This window comes from Condylostylus longicornis, unplaced genomic scaffold (genome assembly GCF_029603195.1).
Source record: "Condylostylus longicornis isolate FDR11 unplaced genomic scaffold, ASM2960319v2 ptg000081l, whole genome shotgun sequence".
Lineage (NCBI taxonomy): Eukaryota > Metazoa > Arthropoda > Insecta > Diptera > Dolichopodidae > Condylostylus > Condylostylus longicornis.
The window spans coordinates 4,204,997-4,224,335 of NW_026578049.1; the positions used below are offsets into that span (position 1 = coordinate 4,204,997).

Here is a 19,339-nt window from a genome sequence, read left to right on the forward strand (position 1 = left end):
ATATTTTAATAAGTGACTTGCATTTTTATTACAAAATTATGAAAACCATATGAGAAATAAATAAAGTTATATCATACCATTGTTTTTATAAACCATTCCCTTCAACGAGTGAAAATACATTGTTAAAATTACCTTCATTCATATACTGAAATTATTTCAAGGACTGCATACAATTAGGCTAAGGAAACAAAAATTGAAAAAGCGTTAGCATAATGCTCGAATTTAAGAGTTGATTGCGTGAATAAAAAAAAATTTTTTGGTGATATGGCATCAACCGTTAGCTTTCTGAATTCATAGAAATTGGGAAAAGCTGCTAAAATTTCAGACTCGCACAACCTGCGGTCTAGAATAAACACGATATCAAAAGTTTGTGAAAAACGGATTTTAGATAACGGTAAATTTTTGATCTTTTAAAGTTCATGTTGCGGTGTAAAAAGCCAATCACTACTTTTTTGTGTTCGTAAACTTAAGCTGCAATAAATAGTTGAAGAATGGGATTTTTAGGGTTTTGGATAGTTAAAACTTAGTAAATAGGTAAAAATTTTTTTCACGGAAATAAGTTTCGTATGTATGCAATTTCAGCTCTCTATCTTCAAGAGCGTAGCAGAGGGGATGGACAGACAGAGTGAAACTAATAAATAAGTTTTTTCAAAATTTTTTCAGAAAAATGCTAAAAAATTGATGAATTCTCAAAAAAATTTAGAAAAAAGAAATAGATTCTAAGAGATTATTGACTTCACTGTTGTAAGACCATGTAAGAAAATAACAATATCTTCATTGGCGAGCAGTTACACTGTTTATCAACTGTTATTCATGTCAAGACTTGTATAACTGTCAGCTGTGAAGTAAATAAACGAACAAACTGTGTGAATTTTATTTCGACCCTGTTTAGTTACTTCTGACATGTACTCGAATTATAAGTAATTTTTGACAATTGGAATTGGAAAATGTCTAATGTCTTTACATGACAAATACTACATTTTATTTTAAACTTTATTAGCCGTCGCCATTGTGGTTTATATTGAGTGGTTTCTTTTTCAAAATTGTTTTTTTTTTTAAAAAGTGATATCACAAGAAGTTCAAATCAATTTAAATTTTTAAAATTTAATTTAATTCATTATTTGAAAATTAAGAATGTGTTTGTATTACTTTATATTTGAGAAAAGTATTAAATAAAATTAAAATCAAAATGGAAACTAGAAAGAAGAAAAAAATCGATTATAGTGAAATGCTTGGTGCAGAAGAAGATTATTATGGACCTGAAAAAATTTTATCGGCAAATATTAAAGCGAGAAAACGGAGAAATGATAGTCTAAATAACAATTCCAAACCAAGTAAAAGTGCAAAGAAAGATATGAGATTTTATGAAAACGATACAACAGCTAATTGGGAAGAAGTTGTTGTAAAAGAAGAAATGGTGAATTCAGATTCTGATGACCTGCAGTCGGAAGATGAAGATATAGAAAAACAAATGGAAGATGCTTCAAATTATTTAGAAACATGCGATGATTTTATTCCAAAAAAAATGATATCAAAAAAATTTTATTCTGAAGATATCAAGCTTCCATTAGATCTCTATTTATCACAAAACTCAAAAGTAGGGGATAAATGTAATTTCATTAATTACGTTCATGGGTATTTGAAAATATTACTTAATGGTTACGTATACTTTTGCAATAGAGTGGTTGATAATATATTTTACTGGCAATGTGATCAAAATAAAGATTGTATAAGTCAGGCAGTTACGATGTATAATGATGGTAAACATTCCATTAAAAGTTTAGACGAGCATAGCCATTCGCCGGAAGTAAGTGGGAACTGTTGTTTGAAAGATTCCTCTATTGCAATGTATTTACCAATGGGAATCAAACAAAGTTCTTTTGAAATGGGTGACGTAAAAAAAAATCGATACTTAGTTAGAAATGGATATTTTTACGTCAGGAAGAAAACAGAAGATGATATTGACTTTTGGGTATGTGAGCATTATAAATCTGAAGGATGTAAAGGTGGAATATTAACAATAAAAAATGAAGGACAATATTATGTAAAGTACGCTAATGAACATAATCATGTTAATGATTTAAAAAGACAATATAAATGTATTGAAAAAGAGGATGAACTACCAATGTGTAATATTGAAACATATTTCCCCTGTGTTGAAAAGCAAGAAAACGACCATGAAGATTCCGCCTTAAATAATGATGCCAACGATTCTGATGGAGCCAATTATAATGGCGATAGTGATCCAAATGATCCAGATTATGATCTAGAAAGTAATCCAGGGGTTGAAGATAACGGTATTTTTATTAAAAAAGAAAATTATTCAGATGAAGATGATATTATTGAGAGTGAATTAGATGAAAGCAAAGGTGAAACCACAGAAATTGTGTGCGATTTTATAAATTCACAACGTGGTAATCCTAAGTTATGTATTAATGGTTATATGTATACTTTGAATAGAAAGACTAAAAGTAGTTATTGGACTTGTGAATTCAAAAAGAAAAAAAGCATTGACTGTAAAGCTATGGCTTGCACAATTGAGAGAGAAGATGGTAAGTGAAACCAATAAAACAAGAAGTGTTATAATAGATTAAGATTTAATTTTGTTTCACGTTCATAGGTAAACATGTCGTGCAAAAAATGACGGATCACAATCACCCTCCACGAACTGATCGGAAAACTATTGGTCAAATTCTTAATAGGATACGCGAAAAATGTATTGAAAGGACTGATTTAACAGCTAGTGAAGTTGTGGAAAGTGAAACAGGAGCTTTACCTGTAGAGTTACTTGAAGCTTTGCCATCTCGTAGTGCAATATATAGAATGATTTCACGGAAGCGGCGTTTAGAAGAAGCTGCTCTTGGAGGTTCTAAAATATATGAACGTAAAGAGTTGAAAAAGTTAAAATGTGATCTTGATATAGAGACCAGTTTTGAAGTCAAAGACACAATAGTTTGTAAAACAGTGGAGTCGAGCCGTGGAAACAATAAATTAATAGTAGATGATTATTTGTTTAATCTTAGTCGGGTTGCCGGAAATAATCATTACTGGAGATGTGAACAAAGAGTTTCGCAAAAATGTGTTGGATTTGCTATAACAAACTGTAACAATGGGGTCCATTATTTAAAGAATATAAGAGAACATAATCACGAATCTCAGAAAAATCGTAAATTTGTCGTTCAAGCAATGAATACCATTAAAGAAAGGGCTCTCAAAACTGATGAAGATGCTATTTTAATTGTAGAAGATGCCCTAAAGGATATATCGGAAGAAGTTTTAAGAGAATTGCCTACTAAAGAAACTTTAATTCGAAAAGTTAATCGAACACGGTATTTATATAAGCCCAAACCAGCAACTGATGAACATTCTAATAAAGATGATGCGGGTGATGAAAAGTCACATATTTATGAAATTAGTGTAGAATTGGGAACACCATGTCAATTATTTTCTCCAACGAATAAGGGTAACTTTAAACTTAATTTGGATGGTTATTTTTACCACAAAAATCGTATTAATAATGAAATGCATTATTGGCAATGTGAAGATAATAAGCACTATAAGTGTAAAGGAGTTGCGACAACTGTATGCACAGATAATGGTCAACATATTTTAAAAAAAGCTAGAAAACATAATCATCCCCCCAAGCAATCCAGACAAGATATTGCACAGATAATACAAAAAATTAAGGAAAAAGCTAAAACAACTAATGAAGATTCTTCCTTAATTTATAATGATGAGGTGGAACATTTACCAGATGAAATAAAGAATTTATTACCACAACGTTGTTCAATATTAAGCATGATAAATCGTATTAGAAAACAAAATTGTGACGGAGAAGATAAAAAGGAACCAATAAAATATGATGATGAATATGAACACATATTTGAAATAAAACAATCACCGGATACAGAGTGTGAATTTGTTGAATCGAAGAGAGGTTTCGAAAAGTTAACTATTGAAGGTGAGTAATTTTATTTTATCTTTTCTTTAAAATAAATATCAATATTGATAGTAGATTATTTAAATGCGGTGTGAAATAATATTATTAATTAATATTGTTTTGAAATCATAGAACCAGAAAAGTATTACAAAAAAATATTTATTATATTAAAGTATTGATGAATTGTTACAAAAATCCATCTTTTGAATCTTAGTAATAACGCCCGTAATATTCTGCGCAAGAGTAAGGCTTATCCTTACATTTTCCGCATAAACTTTTTATATGTTCTTTTCTTGGGTCAGATTTATTTAAACCTTCGGGTTTTTCCAGAGGTCTCTGATCATAAGGCAATACTGGTATTTTGCAGCTCTTACATTCTTGAGATGTATTTGCCCATGTATAAGCAGACATCCAACGTCTATGACATCTTTTACATTCGAAAGCACCAAATTTTCGTTTATCCATTAGTCCTAAAAATTATGATAATGAATATAAAACCACCTTCTATTTCTGTATATAAATATAACCTTTAAAAATTTTTTTATATTTACTAATCAGAACAATATTTTACTGATTAACTGTTCTTTTAATAGTATGTATCTACTACCCGACGTTCAACAATAAACTGATTTAATTTTTAATTATAGCAATAAATTTATAGCAATCTTATAATCAAAGTAAAATTCAGTTTTAGACCAATAGTTTTTCGCAATAAAGGAGGTGCTTTAATTTTTCCATTATTCAGTCATATATTTTGCTTCAATTTGTTAAAATAAAATAGAAATCGATATTATAATTATAAAATCGTTTATGATTACTTTTGTCAAAAGAAAAGAACTGATTTTAATAATTGTTATTATATAGGAGGTATTCATTTATTCAGTTCTGGAATAGTACTAGCTTGTAATACATTCGAAAATTCACGCTACATACACTGAAAATATAGATCGTTCGGAAATTACTGGCTGCAATAAAGTGCGTTCGAAAATTCAATCTGCAATAAAAAAATGTTAGAAATGTATCTCTAGTATAAATTTTGTCGTGGCCTCATGAAATTTCTTTTTTTTAATTTAAAATTAAAAAAAAAAATTTAAATTTAAAAATGGCCGATTCAGATATTGAAGGGTCATTAAAGTAAGTTTTCTTTAAGTCTTCAAATCTTGTTAAAATTTCCTTATTTTGCAGTGAATTGGGAGGCGAAAAATATTGGGATACGATTTCATAAAAAATGTCATTTCTGTTGTTTTCGAACGATTGATTTTTAAGAAGTTTCAGAATTTGTAGACTGCGTAAACAAAAAAACTTAGCTAAAGTTTTTGCTTACTGTTAAACGTTGCGACTCAGAAATTTTAGTTCCAATGTAGAATTTTCAGCGCAGCGTGGTTATATGAAAACCCCATACTTCAGTCAAGTTACATTACAAGTTTTCCGTGTAAAGTCAAATTGTCTTTTATTGTTTCAAATTTTTCAAATCAAATCAACTTTTTCCCTGAGTTATTCATCCAATTTACTTGAATTAGATAAAACAAATCTAAACAAAACGTGATTGGCTTTTTATACTGAACTTATATTAGTTTTTACATCACTAACTAGTAATTTTTCAGCACAATCTTATTAATATTAAAATATAATTTAATTTCCTTCATTTTGCATTTTTCATATTTTTTGCTTATACATGAAAACAAAGGGGGAACCCTTTTTAAGTGCATAAAAAGAAAGTAAGCAATTTCGTTATCGAATCTAAACACTTATCGTTCTTGAATGAAATATAATACATACTTAAATAAATAAGAGAAGGAACTCTGTTTGAAATTTTAAAATAAATTCGCAATATTTGTAAATAAAATTTTTTTAGGATAAATGAAAAATGTGAAGTTTTTTCAATCTCTTTTGAGGAAATGGTTGAACTCAGTTTTTAATCAATAGTAATCTAATCTATTTAAAAATGAAAAGTAGTTTTCATATAAAAACGTAAAATTTTGTAAACATCTAAAAGCTAAGCCAAAACATCTCATTAGTAAAAATATATAAAATTATACCCAATTTTCTTTTTTTATAAATTCCTGTTTAATATTTTCGCTATAACTCTGGAAGAACTTATAATATTAAAATATCCTATATATGTGCTGATACTAATGCACTACTTAATCTAACTCTGATTAAAAGTAAAACTCTGAGAAGTAAAATTACAAACCACAATCGAACGGTTTCCGAGAATTTACAAAAGTTTGCATTTGAATAATGGTTTAATCTTGTAATATGAGATGTATTAAATTGAAAAATATTTTGGTAGAAAGAAATTTTTTGATTATCACAATTGTTTCTACAAAAACTATTTTAAATTAGAGAAATTTTTGTAATTTTTGCATTTCAAACAAAAAATAGCAACTTATTTTACAAAAACACTTCTTTTTATATTTGCACGCATAAGTTTTTGCTCTTAAAGTACTTTACAATATTTTCTGAAAATTCTTCTTCTCTTGAATTGTAATGTTTGAGTTTTCTTTGGTACTGGAAGTAACTGACAAACTTTTCAGGGAATTCTGTTAGCATCTTGGCTAAAGTAGACAATGGATCTTGCGTTCGGCTATATGCTGATCACATCAGATTTTTGTACTTAATATTGGATTTATTGCAAGTATGAACATATATGGCAGAACCGTAATATTAATTTTATAAGAACTGAACTTTTGCAAAATTTTTGCATTTTGTACAGTTTATTACTTTTATAAGCAAATTTTCAAATAATTTTAATTTTTTTGTATAAATAAACATTAGAAAATATTTCGTATAAGTACTTTAATCATTGATGTTCTTATATTGTTTATTTTTTTTTTATAGATATGCTTATTATGAATTAGATAATTTACATATATACATAGTTAACATATAGTACTGTGTTCAGTTTCAATAGTTAATCATGTGTTGCTACATATGTATGTATTCTGTTGGATGCTGTTAGTGGCTCATGAAATCAGATTTCAGCGCATGACGATATAAAATCGAATTGTAAGAACAATTTGCAAAGTTATCTCTATTTAGATTTCGAAGGAAGGCTGTTCTTACTTATCACTTTATCCATAAAAACTTTAGAATGCATAATTATACTGGAAAAATTTAGAAAAAATTTTATCTATATTTTTTTATATAAAAGTTATGAAATTATTCATAAAATTTTCAATAAACAGTAATAAGTTTTGTGATTATTCAAACAGAAATCGAAAAAATATTTTCCTCTACACGAGGATAAAACCACAATTTTTTCAAAAATTAAATAGCAGTATGTTAAAAGTAACGTTTCACAAAATAAAGTTGTAAGTAACCTACATTCATCTACGTAAAATTTCCAATTTATTGGACTATAGTGTGAAATCACACAGTTGAAGTGTTTTTTTTGTCTCTGGACCTGGAGTCGTAAAAACATACTTAAAATATAACAAATTTAAAAATCCAATTTCTAGGGAATTAAATTCGTTGTTTCTCTAAGTTCTAAATAGGATTAATTTATGAACATACTTACTTATTGAAAGAGTTGAAACTCACATTTCATATTTCAGTTATAAACGTTGCATAGTTTATGTCTAGTGGTTCTTAAAATGGTTTATTCTTTTCATATTTATTTCAAAAGTAGCTGTTTCGAAAAGTTATGTATTTAATACTTATCTTAATTACAAATTCTGCAACTAATTATAATGAGCATATTTGAAAAATTTTCAAGAATACGTTTTATATCATACAAAAGTATGTATATATATGTATGTACATATTTTTGCATTTTTATAATTTATATCGCATTTTGAATATTATGGTGTTACAACATTGTTTGTTTGGTATTTGTGCTGAGTTTACGTTTGTTATTATTTATGAGTCACAATGAAGTTTATCTGATCAAGATAAAATTTTTAATTTTTAATATTTGTTTTGTAGATTTTCAATCGTTTCTTTAAAAACAAAAACATTTCTTTAATCTACTATCAATTTCTAGGTTTTCTTTATTTTATATTATACATACATATTTTTAAATATTAATTTTTAGGACGTTTTCAAAAGAGAAAATTTTAAATTAACGAAAAACGTTCTTAAATAATGTAGTTAAACTAATTTTTTTTATTTCTTTCATATACATATCCATTATATGTACATATTAAGTTTACATATTTCACGAAATTTTGTAATATATTGCTAGCAAATTAAAAGAAAAGTATTTGTAAAATTGGTGAAAATAAAAAAGTTGGAGTTGTACTTTTAACGCAAATCACGATGTTCTAGAATTTAGATAAATACATAAATATATGTATATGTAGTTATACAAATACTTAATTGTATTAAAATGTCAAAGGGAATTATTTTAACATTAAATACTGATATTGGAATTAGATTGCGATTCTCAATAAATTATGTATTTGTTATTGTAAATAGCTATTAATTCTCATTTATTTATTTTCTAAAATTATTACATTCTACTTTAATATCATAATTAAAAATAAAATTTACAATCATTATACAAAAAGATGTGGAGTGTAGAGCAAAATATAAAATTAGTTTTAAAAACATTCTTATTGTTTCTCCCATGAGCACAAAACTAAAAATGCTCATAGAAAAACTTTAGATAGAATGAATTGATTTTTAATTTAACATTAATATTTTAATTATGATCTGATAATTTCCTCTTTGTTATTTTTTTTTAAATTTCTAATTTAAAATTATGTATTTGTGTTTATAATTTTTCGACCTATATCTCGATTAAATATAAAGCATTACTTGCTATTACATATACGATAGAATCTATGATTTAATCTGAGTATGATAAAATTCGTATATGTAAACCCTGTATGGCAATTGTCGGTAAACTTTTGCAGGTTATGGTCAAATATGTACTATGTGACTATGAGTATGGGCAATTCGTGTTTCTTACATTAACCCACTTACAAGAAGAAATGACATTTTCAACTGACTTTATTAATTGTTTTGTTTTGACCAATAATAAATTTGTATGGATAATAATTTGTTATGTACTCATAACTATATTATCTATGATTGGGTTCTTAAAATTTTTTTGAAAAAATTTAATAGTCGCAATCGAATATATTTTTTTGGACTGTATGTTGTCCATGGGCCGAGCTTTGCCGTCGGCTGCTCGTATGGCATTAGATTTTGTCTGACGAAAAAAAATAAAATAGAAATTACTTCATTCACATCAGACTTTCTGTCAGATTTTTTAAATATGACATGACGATAATTAATTTTTTGTCGTAGTTTGGAGCAGCGATTATTTAACTTTTGTTACGGTTATAATTTTGGTAGTAAAATTATAAAATTTTGACGTAAAGTCTGAATCGCCATCGGATCATCTTAGATTTTGTATATGTAAATAAAAAAATTTAACATTGTTTTTGAGTCGTTTCTCTCCGTGAATACTGTGTCAATTATTATGAATAGATAGTTTTGTCAAAATTTTTTGTGAAATTTCTATATCTATGTCTTTATTTTTTTTTAATATTTTTATTTTTAGTACAAAATTATTATTATTTTGTGGAAGAAATTGTGCATACATATATATATATGTAATTGAAAATATAAACTACTTACTTCAAATTTTTTAAACTGATTTTATTTCTTTGATTATCATGTATTTTATATCGCAAAACTTACTTAATCTGATAAAACTAGATTTTTGATAATACAGTCTTAGTTAACTCACTTCATTCAAAATATTGTACTGTTCGCTTTTAATTTTATTTAATTTTGTATGTATATTACACTAAATTATTAATTTATAATTTTTTGAAAAAATAAAAAAACAAAATTTAATGAATTACTGAGATCATACTCTTCATTTTCAGGCAAACATAAATTTAATAAATAACTTTTTCGCATGAAAATCCTAGTTTTCTACATTTACCACATAAATCTTGCATATGTTGTTTATTTTCATTGTCTGATTTAGTACGACGCTTTCTTCTTTGTAATGGTAACTGGCAATATGGTAAAATATTCAATTTACATGTTTTACATGCTTGCGTTGTATTCGCCCAAGAATTAGCTGACATCCAACGATGATTGCAATTGCTGCAATGAAATTTACCAAAGCATCTTTTTTTTCCTTGATATCCCATTTCTTTTTTTTTTTTGTATTGCTAAAAAATAATAATTATAGTTAAAAATTAATTAAATAAATAATTTTTAATTAATTTTTAATTATTTATTCATATTTACCTTTCTATATTTCTTTTGCTTTTCAAATGAATTTTTACTGAATCTTACAGTCTTTTTTCAATAATTCCGACTGCAATTATTTATTAATAATATCTGAATTTCAAAATTTTTTTATATTCTTTAGATTGATATGTAATTGATTTGTGTGTTAGTGTTTTATTTTAAATGTATATATAATATATAATACATATATAGCTAAATATATGTACGTATTGCAAACAAATAATTCTTAAATCCGATATTAGTGCAAATACATATGCATTCTTGATAACAATACTTTTATTTTCATGAATTTGGCTAATATTTAGTTAGTAATATTCAGAATAGGAGAGTCCCATATATTATATGAAATACTCTCTTTCGATAAATTATGCGAAGCCGAAGAAAATTAAATAAAAACATTGAGCAGATTTTTTATCATAAAAATTTTAATTTTTTTGCAATTCTTTTTAGTTTTATTATTTTAAAAAAGTAGCACTTTTCCATTGTACAACTAAAAGCACTGTTTTTGAAAACAAGCTAGGAATGGCATATAATTTTTTGTTAGCTTTCTGCATTTGTAGATATTTGGAAAAGCTTGCCGTTTTGCAAATATAAAGTGTCGAAAAATCAAATTTTGCAAAATTATGAGAGGTAATTACCAGAGAAGAGACGTGGAAAAAATTTTCTTCTAGAAGCATTTTTGCCGTCTAGGCGCAATAAAATGCAATAAAAAATTGAAAAAAATTTATTTTAAATAACGGTTAATTTTTCAGGGCCATTTGATTTTTTTAAAGCTTAGCTATGCTATAACTTTTAGTGGGCGGGGGGTTTAAACTTTTAAACTTGTTCTGAAAACAAGTTTCTGGTAAAAATGTATTTATATATAAAATTTCAACTTTTTATCTTAAATAGTGTAGAAGTTTTGTTAACAGATGCACAGACATACGGAGGGACGGATAACAGAGTGAAACTAATAAGCATATTTTTTCAAAAACTTTTTGAATGAAAAAAATGAAACATTAACCTTAATAATGTTAACATTAAGAAACTAAAAACATACATATAAAATGTTATGGTGCATTTATTTGATAAAATTTGTACATTAAACCTTTAGAATCTAGATATTTAAGTACTTACTGTAAAGTCTTAACTGTACATAAAATTTTTTAAAAATTATGCGTTAAATTAAAATTAATGTTAAAGTTTTATATATGAATGTGTGACATTTAAATTAGCCTTATTTTCTATATGTATTTGTTTAAGATGTAATTACATATGTATGTACATTTATCGCAAAATTTCGTATACGACAAAAATTTCAAATTTTGAATGAATGAAGTAGTAATAACGCACGTATTTAATATAAACAAGTAAAAACGTTTCAGTCGGTATAAACCGATTGAATTATACCCTGCACCTTTCGTTATTGTGTAGCAATTACTTGAACCTCTAAAATCATTCTATAGAAACTTCACGCACATGTCTGACCTATAATTGGACATACGACTGCCAAGTTTCATGAATCTGACCTTATAATTTTTCCAAATATTTAAAATTAGCTTTTGGAGTTGTATGGTAAGTACCTGAACCTGCCAAGCAGTTCCACCAAACCTTCACAAATATATCTGATCTATAAACGGACAAACAACTGCCAAGTTTCATGAATCTGACTTTATTATTTTTCCAAATATTAAGAATAAGCTTTTAGATTTGTATGGGATCTACTCGAACCTGTTAAGCAATTCCACCAAAACTTCAGAAATATATGTGACCTATAATTGGACACACGACTGCCAAGTCTAATGAATTTGACTTTATTATTTTTCCAAATATTTAAAATAAGCTTTTAGACTTGTATGGGAGCTACTCGAACCTGTCAAGCGATTCCTCTAAAATTTCAGAAATATATTTGACCTATAATTGGACACATGACTGCCAAGTTTCATGAATCTGACTTTATTATTTTGCCGAATATAAAAAATTTGCTGTTGAAGTTGTATGGCAGCCACCCGAACCAGTGCAGCTATCCCATTATAATTTTTATAGCATGTGTAGAATATAATTGGACACATGTATACAAAATTTTATATTTATACCTTTATTAGTTTTTGAAATATTTAAAATAAACTCTTTGAGTTGTATGGCAGCTACCCGAACCCGTTGTCCGAATTAGTCCAGTAACAATAGGGCTCGTCCTTGGCACAAAAGAAAAAACTTGTGAAAGTTTGGTGTCGATTGCATTATTCGTTTTTGAGTTATCGTGCGATCGGACGGACGGACGGACGGACGGACGGACGGACGGACGGACAGACGGACATGTCTAAATCGACTCAGAATTTTACGCTGAGCAAGAATATATATATATGTCCATACCGCAGACGACTCCTTCAAGTAGTTACAAACTCCATACCAAAGTTAATATACCCTTCACGAAGTGCAGGGTATAAAAATAAAGTGAATTTGTGGAAAAAAAGATTTTTTTTTTAATTTCTTTTTAAATTAAAAAATTACATAAGTGTTACAAGAAATATCAAAATATAGTTAAGATATTAAATAAAATTGAATGAGAAAATATTTATAATAATTTGTGAGTTTAGAAAAATTAAGTACCTATACAAAAGTTGTATTTTAAATTGTGAAAAGTAATTTTACTTTTTTTTTTAATTTTAATTTGTGACAATTATTGTTATGCTTTTCTGGACGTTTTTTTCGCGAAATAATAAATATGTTTTTTAGAACAACAAAAATTTCAATTAATTTTCTTTTGGTGTAAAAATCTTCGTTTGATATGAAAAATATTTAGTGGAATGCTTATTTAGTTGTAAAGTGATCGTAATCGATTTAATACGAGTATGTACTCAAAATTGTACAAACAGAAAAACGGCTTCAAATTCAGGTAAGTGTGTGTATTTTTTCGCTAGCAATTTAATTTAATGAAAATTAATATTTAAATAAAAGAAGCTATTAATTATTTATTAAATTAAAAAAAGCAAATACTGTCATCATCCATCAAATATTTATTACAGAAAACAGTATCCTCTAAACAGTCTCTTCTTATGTTTATAATGACTTGAAACCATGCTAATATAAATTATAAAATTGTCAATCTTATATCATATAGTTCCTACCCTAAAATCTTTGTGTATGCTTGTGCAAAGGCAAATATATATGAGTTTACTATTTTGTCTTATTAATAATGAGTAGCAATAATAAAAATCTTGTCTGCCATTTATAAAAAAGATAAATTGGTCTTAAATTCGAATTTTCATTTTGTTGAAATAACAAATTAAGTATTTTATAGCTCGAAAAACAAATAATGTTTTATATAACAAAAAAAAATTCTTTCAGCAAAATAAATGCTGGTATTATTGGATTGTAATTAAATCTAAGCTGAATATTTCAGACTTTACAAATATTAGGCCCCAATCGAATAAGTTTTTTGAAGTATTTTATAATCGTTGTTATGTTCAAGCGCGATCTAGTGTATTTTACATGTTTTTTTTGTAAAATCTAATTTTCTTTAATACTCTTACAATAAAAGTGTAAACAAAATTTTAATATAAAAAGTCTATTGCTATTCGATCACATTTACGAGTAGAAAATCTACTCATTTTACTGAATTTTTTTTTGCAATACTTTAGGCAACAAATTATGAATACTACCTTGTATTTTCAGATCATAGTATTTCTAATGAAACAAATTATGTAAGGGAGTATAATTTACCTTGGAACTAGTTACTGGTACTAGTTACCCAAATGCACATACGAGTATAATAGTGAAAATAATTATTATAATGAATATACGAGTACTTATAGTGAAAAGAATTATTACGATTTTTCAAAAGCCTCTTTTAGATGTTGTCTTAAAATAAAACATGAAAAAACTTATAATTTTTAATTTTTTTCATTATTTTTATCTCATTACTCGTTGGGCTATCTACATAAATTTTACTTTTCAAAAAAATTGTACTAAAATTAATCTAAGAGAATTAGAACAATTGCAAAGCTGAAACATAACATTCGGAACAAGATTACTACTGTTCAGTGAAAACGAGTTTTAAAAATTTTGATTTTTGTATGACGGCCCTTAGACGTGCTCGTGTTAGACATTTAAATGATCTAATTTTTCACATATAACGAATTATAAGTTTTAATAAATTAAAACAACATCTAGGCGCGACTTTTAAAAGACCCTTTATTATAAAAAAAATATGATGATAAAATTTGTATGCTTGTTCTTAAATTCTCATTCAATGGAGTGTATCAGGAGCATTTAATCAAGGATGAATTTTTTTTTGGAAGAGACTTTTTTGCTACTTAAATAACATTTTTTATTATAATCGATTTAAATTAAAATATGAATCATTTTTTCGCTATATGAAACGTAGGTCTTTTGTCTTGCAATTACTTGTAATATTTAATTTTTTTAAAACTATTTATTTTATAATAAAATCATCAATGAATTATCAATAATTTTAGGTTGAAATTGTAACAAAACTAGTTTCTAGTGGTGTAATAACAAAAAATTTAACTAAACTTGTTAATGAAAAATTATTATTAGATTTTAATTATAAAGGACTTCAAGGAAAAAATGCATTTCGAAATTTTCAAAATATTAATTAACTCTTTTCAAGTAAATCTCAATAATTTTCTTTAATTAATTTTATTTGTAATTTCTTTTACTTCAATTATAGAATATTGAATCCGATTATGAAACAGCTATTCCACTTTTTAAAGCCTGTAAAAATAGATATTTTAAAAGACTTTCTATAAAAAGGCCCAAACCAAATTCAAATAAAAAATTTCGGCTTTATCATTTGTTACTTTTACTTTAATTAAATTTAAGTTAGAAGTATTTTTGTAAACTAAATTAGAATTGTCTTATTTGTAGAAGTGAAACATGGAAGTTATAAAATAATTATATTATTTAAAAAGTACACTTTGGCGTATTATCTAAAAAATTTGATCAAAATTCTTGATGAAATTTTTTTAAGTTATTTTTTATGTATAATTTTAAATATAAGGATATAAATATATATTTCAAGATGAATTCATATAATGAGAATTTTTTTGATTATTGTTATTTTCGTTTAAATTCAAAAACACGCATGTTACAAAAGTATGGTGATCTAAAAAAAATTTTGTGTGATGAAGAAAAATTTATGTTATACCATATTGCTTTTGTAAAGAATGCAAATTTAAAATATTTTATGTAAATTTTTCGATAGTTAAAAAAAAAAAAATCAAACAAATACTCGTACAAATAGAATAAGTGTTTTAAAAGTTGAATGGTTTCAGGTGATATCGGCTGGTATGATCAAGTATTTGCTATCGAAAATCAAACCATATCAGAGTCACCAATATCACAGATATCAGAAGAAATCTTTCAAAAAAACTTATATACATCAGATAATACATTTATAACACATCATAAGTTGCCAACATCATCATCAAATTCAAATAAAATACAAAATTTACAATCAGTTCCAGCTTTTCCATTTGAAAAACAAATTCTTCAAAATCTAAAACAACTTACAGATAAAGTAAATTTTTTAAGTGAATCAATTACGATTCTTACAGGTGAAGTACAAAAATTACAATCTAAAACTCCTGAAAAACCTGTAGAAAAAATAAAAAAAATAGGTCGTATATTTACTAATTTAAAATCTATAGAAGAATTAAAAGCATTTGAAAATGAATTGTCATCAAGTAACGATAAACAAGCAGAATTTTCGGAAATTGTTTCAAATATTGTTAAAACTGGTACTGTTAATACTAGTAGCGTTGTGAATGAATACTTGAAAGTAGAAATTTTTGCAAAAATAATTTTAAAAAATCTTTTTACAAAATCTTTACTCAGATCATTATGCTGGAGAGGATTTGATGTAAATTTTGCTGTTGGAAATACAGTTACTTTTAAAATAATTCAACAATCGCTTACATCAACATTAAAAATTAGCTTAACTGCTAGATGTATTGAAGATATAATGAAAAAAGCATTAAAAAAATGTAAAGATGCTAGTAGACCAAGAAGAGCAGCACCGAAATCGGATAAAAAATTTGTTTCTGAGAAACCAAAAAATATAGGTAACTTTATTTTGATAAATTAGTTTTATATTTGAATTTTTTTAAATTCGTTTAATTTATAAAATGGTCAAAGTTATAAAAACATAATATGTGTATAATAAGGAAAGGGTTAATGCATTTTTTGTGCATATTATTTTTATTACATTGGCCATAGAATCTTTTTGTTTAGTTTTAAAAACATTTAAAATTTTATTTAAAATAAATTTTTAATAAACGCAAATTTTTTTACAGAAAATATGGAGCATAAATCTACGATAAAACCAATTTCTACTGTACTATCTATTACTGCATCACCAATTATTGTTTCAGATAATTGTAGCACAGAAAATTAAAGTTAAATAAAGAAAAAAAAAATTAAACCCATGCACGAATTTTTTATTTAAAAATCCTCCAAAAATTAAACTTGAGATTTTATGTGAGGAAGAATAAAGAACGACATGGAAACTTTGCGTGGGAAAAGCAAAAATGGAAAGAAATTTAAGAAAATATATAGGAAAATCTTTATTACTATGGAAAAACAGTGAAAAGAATTGGGATGTATTGCGTATTCGAATAATAATCGCAAAAATTAAGAGAAAAAATATTTTGGAAAGAAAGATATCTATTTAAAATGGAAAGCGGATGGGGGAATTTTTTTTAACTTATTTAATACAATGTTTTGGTTGCATTAATCTTAAGAACATACTTCTAAAGTAGTAAGCAAAATATAATGTTGGCAACTGTTTTCAAAGTGAATGCAACTTTATTTTTCAAAAGTATTAAAAATTATCTAAAAATAACTAAATAAGAGTATAATTTATTTTTATTTTAAATTTATAGTTTAATAATGCTTTTAATTATTAAGCAAATTTAATTTTGAGTATCATAATTATTATTAGTACTAGTTAAAGAAATTAAAGTAAAAAAAAAGTACCAGAAAATTTATGACTTCTCATATTTTTATATTTATGTCTTTTATATGTATCGTAATAAAATATTAACGAACCGCAGTTTAAAATTGTTAAATTAGCTCAATTATATTTTGTTTTTGTTTGATAGTTTATAAGTTATGATTTTTCGATATATATAGCATAATAATAAAATTTAATTGTATTTGTATTTTTTTTTTTTAAATTAGAATAAGTTCAGTATTTTAACGCCAAACTTGTAAGATATTAATTTTAAGTAAAGATTAAAACATAATTATAATATCTTGTATTTCATATTACTTTACTTTTAACTTAAACGTGATCTTCAGTTTTAATTAAAATCATTTATATGTTCCTCTTACATTAGAGATTTAATTTTTGTTAACTTATGTATTAAGTTACTTATTTATTTATGGAAATTTTATTAAAAATATACATAAATGAAAATCATAGTAAATAAGTACATTTATTAATCATAAATTCATATTAAATACATCCTAATTTTATTTTGTTTTAAATTTTAATAATATATTTTTATATTATGTGGAGGCACTTCAAAATTAGAGAAAGCCAATTATAAAGTAATCAAAAAACAAAAAAAAATGTTTGTATCTTGAAATTTTTCGCAATATCAATAAATATCTATTATTCTTTTATAACATATTTTCCCTAATTATATTGGAATTTCCTTATAAGTTTAAGTATTTTTAAGAGATAAGTAAAATCGGAAATTCTTTCGAAAAACAAAAACATACATACATATGACTCGTTTGCTGCAACAATGGCATAATTCAAAATTTGTTCATTTGAGAAATAGGAATTTTAAATTATTGGAATTAATATATTTTTCTCTTTATAACATTTTTATTTATAATTTATTATAAGCAACAAAGAAGCTAGAGAAATCATATTTTTTTGAATTATATTAATTTTGCAGCAAATGAGCGATAATATGCATTTAAAAAGCTTTAATATTATATCAATATTAAAAGTTTTGTTAGTTTATTTAATATTGAAAAAGAAATGGTATTGATCATTTTTAGAATTTCAAATGTGAAATCATAAGCAATTTAATGATAATTTCTTTAAATGTAAGCGTTATTAAGTGTATGAAATCTTTAATTAAGTATGTTGTCGAAAATAGAGCACTTCGGTTTCATTTGAATACTTATTTGTCTGTAGTTATAATTAATATTATGTATAAATTTTGCATATGACGTAATTGGAAATATAATTTTGTTCATTGGTTGCAAATACAACCTTATTTTGTATGCAATCCACCATATTTGTATTAATAGCTAAAGAAAGTTTTAAATTTTAGATTTATATACAGTTATGTGGTTATGAAAACAGATTTTTAGATTTCAACGAATTTTTTCAAATACTTAACAATTTTACCAAACTAGTAATTTTGTAGATCTAAATTGTAATAAAACTTATAGGCTTTATCAATGCTATAAATTACAAATAATATATTTGTAATTTATAGCCTACATAAACAACATCATATGTAATTTGAAAATAACATTTCTTTATAAACTGAAAGATTCCTTGGCAGCATTTATTTTTAAGATAAGAAAAGCGTACTATTTTGAATTTTTTTTACATATTATTAAGCTCTTTTTAATGTGTTATCATTAACATTTATATTATTAATTCAATGTTAAAAATATATAATATGTAAGTTAAGTAAGTTTATAATAATAAAAATACATTTAAAAAAATTTATTTACTTTTAATTTTTTATTAGTTTGATATACTTTTATTTTTTTAGCAAATAAGTTGTCGAGAAGTGCAGAAAGGCAGAAACGATATAGGGAAAGACTAAAGAAAGATAAAATTAAATATGAAGAAAGTAAAAAACTTGCGAGAGAACGATATCATAAAAACAAGTTATTAGTAAAACATATGTCTGATGAAATGAAAGGATTAACTCGATGGGAGTGGCGTAAAAGAAAGCAAGACAAAAAAGAAAAAAGTGCTATTATCGCAGGAGATACAGAGATCAAAAGTAATGAAGTATTATTTTGTGAAGGTATTAAAATAAAATTTTAAAAGTTACACTTTCTCGAATAGTAAAACCTACCAATTTGATTTAAAATTTCTAAAGAAAAATTGTTGTTTGCTCGAAATAAGATACTTTTAATAAATTTTTTAATTAATTGGTCTTATATATATATAAATTTAATTAAATTTATACTTGCACT

General features: G+C 25.3%; 1 protein-coding gene across 4 annotated transcripts in view; it reads left to right on the forward strand.

The window, feature by feature from the left end:
• The first annotated feature begins 1,019 nt into the window (after window positions 1–1,019).
• The window catches only part of LOC129613271 (uncharacterized), a 37,283-nt gene continuing 18,963 nt past the window's right edge, over window positions 1,020–19,339 (forward strand). For all 4 annotated transcript variants that reach the window (XM_055527260.1, XM_055527263.1, XM_055527262.1 and 1 more), the window contains exons 1-2: window positions 1,020–2,552; window positions 2,621–3,961. In XM_055527260.1, the coding sequence (XP_055383235.1) occupies window positions 1,190–2,552; window positions 2,621–3,961 (2,704 nt within the window). In that variant the 5' untranslated portion in view covers window positions 1,020–1,189. The remainder of the gene's footprint in view (window positions 2,553–2,620; window positions 3,962–19,339) is intronic.